General features: G+C 36.3%; 1 protein-coding gene across 3 annotated transcripts in view; it reads left to right on the forward strand.

Moving 5' to 3' along the window:
* LOC134614394 (caspase-3-like) overlaps positions 1-5,424 on the forward strand; it is a 31,655-nt gene extending 26,231 nt beyond the window's left edge. For all 3 annotated transcript variants that reach the window (XM_063458131.1, XM_063458130.1, XM_063458128.1), the window contains exons 2-6: positions 232-330; positions 1,282-1,410; positions 1,971-2,146; positions 4,088-4,205; positions 4,699-5,424. In XM_063458131.1, the coding sequence (XP_063314201.1) occupies positions 234-330; positions 1,282-1,410; positions 1,971-2,146; positions 4,088-4,205; positions 4,699-4,955 (777 nt within the window). In that variant the 5' untranslated portion in view covers positions 232-233 and the 3' untranslated portion in view covers positions 4,956-5,424. The remainder of the gene's footprint in view (positions 1-231; positions 331-1,281; positions 1,411-1,970; positions 2,147-4,087; positions 4,206-4,698) is intronic.
* Positions 5,425-6,009: the final 585 nt, after the last annotated feature.

Below are 6,009 nucleotides of genomic sequence, written 5' to 3' on the forward strand. Positions count from 1 at the left end.
TGTTTCTATGCTGGATCAGTACATTTACCATTAATCTAGCATGTAACATGCCATATAGGCGCTCATGGCGTCATGTTTCATGGTTTTCTATCGGTAGCCGTGCACATCTTACACAATGTATTCCTTTAAAGACCCTACTATCCTATAGATGTTATTGTTTACAGTATGTGTTCTGATTTGCAATTTATAATAATAATAAAGCGTTCATATTTGTAATGTTGTCCTTTACAGAAATGATCAGTCAGATACAATTGACGAAATGTTATAAAATGGATTATCCAGAAAAGAGTATATGTTTAGTATTAAACATGGAAAACTTTAGCAGTCCAGGTATGTCTTATTTTTTATATTCAGGTATTTAAGCTAAATACTAACTGGTTTTAGTTTGAAGCCTTTAGGACACCTAGCTTAATAATTATATTACTTATATTACTCCCCATCAGTCAGAGGGGAGAGGAAGGCAAGGGAGGCATTCACAAGGCTTCAAACCATGTAAGTTAATATTAGATGCTTTTTTTTTTACTTCTGTGCACATCCCATTTTTTCACCATTATTTACCAGCAGCTAGGAAATCAACCTGTCAATTTTTTCAAAAGGAATTATTACATATTTTGAGTAATAAAATAATCCCAAATCAAATTTCTGCATTAATTTTATTTTTTTCTTCTATCGCTTGTTTCATTTAGTTTATGGCAGATGTGTCAAATGGTTTAGTGGTGTTTAAACCCCTAATGTATTAAGGAAAGTCCCAAATATTTGTGCTTATTCATAATTAGCTTAAAATTGAATTATTATTGCATATTTGCACTAGTTTGTCCTCTCATTTGGAGGACGGTCTACTAGGAAGCATTATTGCTCTCTCTCGAGGATTCATAGGAATTCTCCCAGAGACATCTGCTTGTTCCATTATCTTTACTAGGGATTGGCTTTTCAGGTTATAGTGTGAAGCCCACAGAGTATCTAGTTATGAAGAGTGTCTTCAGGACAAGTGAAACATGTGCTCAAGACACCAGCTTTAAGAATGTTTTCATTGCTCATGCAATCTGTGATGCAGGAATTGATGGTAGTTTGTTGCAATTCTTGAACTAATAATAAACCTCCACCATCCCATTCATACTATAAGAATATACCCATTATCTGGAAGGTAGGATATGGACATTGATTCTGATTATTAATTTTCTCTGTTTTACATTATGATCATTTAATTTCATTGCTTGCCTGGACTATTTATCTTGTTTGCTATAATATTTTATAAGTTATTCTCCCATACTGATTTTAAAGAATTACCTAAACGAGAAGGTACAGACAAGGATGCAAAAGCGCTTCAGAGCACCTTTGAAGATTTTGGATTTCATGTAAAATTGGAAGAAAACCTGACCTATGTACAAATCAAAGCTGTTATGGAGAAAGGTAAGTCCACTTTCACCTATTGAATACTTAAGAACCCAGTTTGTGTATGCTTCCACTCATGCTCTGCTGCTCAACTTTATCTTAAGTTGTTTAAATTAACTCAGCCATCATGAACAATTAAGATAATTTTGAAATTATATTGTAGATTTTTTTGATTGTACCCTTGTTTCCTTACCTCTTGTCCTGGATGTACCTCTATGTAGTTTAATAACTGATAATCCTATGCCTTTTGTACAATGGCAAGGTATTACCCAGAGGCTCCCTGTTTTTTACAACAGTGCAAACAGAGTGTGCTGTCCACTTAAGTTCAATACCAAGGAGATGCCCAGCCCATTTTTCATATACAGAGACAATATCCCATCGGAATGAATACAATTGTCCACCACCCTAAGAACTGAACCAAGCGTGTTAAATCCACATCTTGTCACTTCTACTCCCAGGCCCATGTGCTGTGTGAAATGAACATAATATGTTACTACAAGTAAAAGTGGATGGGGCCTGTGAAACCAGAGCTCAAGTGTAGGTTTTACAAGTATGAAGAATGTGTTTTTGTATTGTAGTGGCTGCGGAGGATCACAGTCAGAGAAGCTGCTTTGTGTGCGCTGTGCTGAGCCATGGCTGTGAAGATGGAATATATGCACGGGACCGCCTCTTCTCATTAAAGTGGTTAACTCAATTCATCATTAAGGACAACTGCAAGAGTCTTGCGGGAAAGCCAAAGCTGTTCTTCATACAGGTTATGTAGAACTTCCATATCTCCATCAGCCTCTGTATGGATGGACTAATGATGGTGTAGTAGTAGATGATATAGCCTAGGAGAATCACACTTAAGAGAAGCAGACATGCATGGAAGCTGAGATTCAGATTGGCAAGATACCTGGCGTGTATAAAACACAGTCAAAAGAATGGTTGCATGCAAAATCAGTAAATGAGAATTTATTGGAATGGGTACAATTAACTTATTGTCATTTAACCGTCAGTCTCTCATACTGCATGAGATTAAATTGTTATTCTGTAATAGAGCTGAAAGGAAGTTTATATAACTTCTTTATTCAGCACTATTTGTTTACAGTTTCTCTCTCTCTCTCTCTCTCTCTCTGTGTTTCCTCCTTATATTTATATTTTTACTACTATTTAGTTTGCCTAAATCAATTATCCATGTATTCCTAACTCTATAGTGACTTGTTCAATGTTTAGGTACCTGGCCCCACACTGAGTGCATGCAAAGGTGAGATCTACTTAACATTACCTACATTACATTTTTACCAAACAGGCAGCGTTTACTTACAAATACAACCCTGCAAGGATCCCCAGCTGGCATAGCACTGTGGGAGTTGTACGACAGATGGGGATCTATCTTTTTCACCATTCTTGCAAAAAAGGGGCCCAAAAAATGTTCTTGTACCGGGGCGCTCTCTACATTAGTTTATTTTGGTTGTGCATAGTTTAACAATCGTATATCAGAAATGCCACAACAGCATCCACAAACAGTTTACAAGCACTTATTAGTTAACTGTTGAACAGCATCAGAGAAAATGCACATTTTTTAGTTCATAATACAAGCTAATTAAATACAAGCAGGGTAACTCCGCCTAACAGTGCGAATTTTTGTCGCTTAGTAACAGTAGCGTAAGGTTGATTTATTTATTTTTATTTTTTTAACTGTCACCACTTCAGTGTCATTGATATGGTTATGCAGGAGTATGCTGAAGCGAAGGTCTTACCTATTGAATGTTATGCTGTTACTGAACAAATTGTAAGACATTAAATTCACTTTTCAGGTTATGATAGATTACACAGTGCTGACTAAAGAGAGGTATGCAGTTCTACCTCGGCTGTCTGCTTAGCTAATATTTTCATTAAAGTAGGGTGCCACCAGGCAGAGCATCACACATTCCGCTATCTCCCTCAGCGTGTAGTAAGCTTAAACAAAAATTAACTATATACAAGGTTATGTGCAGAGGTTATTTATGTTAGTCAACGCATACCATACACTGTTCCTCCTTTCTTCCCCCTTCCCCTCCCTTCCTTCAACTGGCACAATTTTATTTTATCAGGGATGAGTAGTGCAACATTGGAGCTTTGAATATAGATGTAGGTTTAGCATATAAATAGGATTAGTTCATGCATGAGGTACGGTAAAAAAAGGAAAATTATATGTATAAAATGCTAGTGACCACCAATAAGTAGAGAGCGTATGTGCCTTATAGGAGCTTAACAGGTCGCTTACATAGTGACCTGCTAGAGTAGGGGCGCTTATAGTTCTGTTGGTGTCGCTTACGGCTATAAATGTGTAACTTGCCTGTGATATGATATATGTGCTTCGAGAGCCTAATGTTAGGGTTGACAGGCTGCTATTCCAGCAAGGACAGCATGATGCGATGCTCGGCAAGCTAACGTGTAGGGTACAAGCCTATTGTTGCACTTTAAACAGAAGTATACTGCACACCAATTAGTCAGAGGGCGAATAAAAGCGAACAAGATGGCTATTATATGGCTAAACAAGTACAGAAGATAGGGACCTTTATGTGTACTTTTAATTCTGCTATTCCTTCGAAGTTGAATGTCATGTCATTCTGCTGGCAAATTGTATTACAATCAGTATTAAGTTAATTAGTATTTTTTATTTGTATTGTTCTTGAAAGTACTAACATTGCTTGTCCTTTTAATGCATCAGGCGTGCAGAGGAGAGCAATTTGATCAAGGTATTGAGACAGACAGTGGTTTTGAAGCAAATGATTCTCTGTTTACTACAGTTGATCAAGATTTCTTATATGCATACGCCACACCGCCTGGTAAGAAATAAAGTTGTGCAAGGTAGTCAGCTGCTAGAATAGTTTTTGTAAATATGCCGTTTTTAAATCACAGCCAATTTGGTGCACATCATGGGCACACATTTAATGTTTTTTTAATACATTTTCATGAAAAAATAATTTAACTTACTGGTAATAAATTCAGTTGTATATAAATTAATAAAGGATTTGTGCTTTTACACATGGGGGGCACTAGGGCAGTGTAACTTCTTATTATTTAGAAAGTGCCAATAAATTCCGCTGTACAATATGTGAACTAACAGACAAGGAGTTACAACAACACAAGTTAGATGTACATGAACACACAGTGCGGAGGGCCCTACTTTACTTTATGCAGACCTGTGAAAAATGTTAGCTATACGAACAGCATTTCTTAAAAAAAAAATCTAAAATTAAAAAGCATATTGTCACAATGTATAAAAAAATGTATTTATATTTGTAACTCGTAGAAAACAAGATTCCTATTCCTTTTCAGGGTACTTTGCTTGGAGAAATCTCAATGGTTCATGGTTCATCCAGTCTCTCTGTAAGACCCTGAAAGAATATGGAACTGAATTGGAACTTCTACAAATACTGACCCGTGTTAACTACATTGTGGCACGAGATTATGAATCAAAGAATAGCACAAACAGTGGCAAAAAGGAAATGCCATGTGTGGTTACTGGGCTAATTAAACTACTATACTTACCATCTTTTAAGAAAAAAAAAATGCAACTAAAAATGCGTATCTGATGACAGAGTTCTGGCGGCAGGTAGTTGATCTGGGTAAAGCTATACAAAATAGAGTTTTAGACCTGATACAATACAATTAGCCCAAAGATGGCTCACTGCCGACAGTGCGTTGATCTCCCAGGTCATAGCTCAGTTGAAAGACAACTGCTTGATGGATAAATTAACAGCACAGGTCACGAACACTCAGAAAAACTTTCAAAAGGTGTGGAGTCCATGGGAAAAGTATGATGTGTGAGTCGATCGAGAGATTTTAGGGAAGGTGAACAGGCTTTCTATCCTCTGACATCATGGGTTTGTTTTTTATTATTTTTTAATATTGTTTATGATCGCACACAAATGTTCATGCATAATACTGCCTTATTTTATAATTCAATTAATGTGGGCTCGGCACGCAGGGATGTAGAGCCAATATAGACACAATGTTGATCCGTTATGCACTGTTTTTATATGTTAACTCACAGTTTTTATTAAAAAAAAAACTGAAAAACTTACAGGCATGTTTAGCTCACTTCTCCGGTTGTTATTGCTATGCCCGTGAATAAATCATTTACAAAAAAATTAAGAAAAAGCATATCTGAGCTAAACCAGAATAGATCTGTTTAACTGAAAAGACAATATGAACATACCGGAGTAGCTATAAACACTGGTTATATGTTGACCATGTGACCAACTGAGATTACATTTCATGAGTCATATTAGTTTATATGTTTCAATGCAAGCAGCCCAGGGGTGTATTGTTTGCATTATTTAGTTTATTACATTCAGTTATTGGACAGGGATTATAAAACATCTTAAAGAGAATTTTCCGTGTACATTCTGTACATTCTGTTTGAACTTTAACACTACAGTAAAGTAATATAACAAATATGTGCGCAATGTGGCAAACAGTCGATAAGAAGCTCAATACACCTCAAAGTGGTGTCCCCTCTACCACTTTAAAATCAACAATATACATACATAAACAAGATGGAGCTTCCTAAAATGGCAGTGTCACAGATATTAAGACTGGAGTCATAATCTCATATGACTCGGATGGTGTGCGCCTTTGACTATT

The sequence above is a fragment of the Pelobates fuscus genome, chromosome 6 (assembly GCF_036172605.1).
Source record: "Pelobates fuscus isolate aPelFus1 chromosome 6, aPelFus1.pri, whole genome shotgun sequence".
Lineage (NCBI taxonomy): Eukaryota > Metazoa > Chordata > Amphibia > Anura > Pelobatidae > Pelobates > Pelobates fuscus.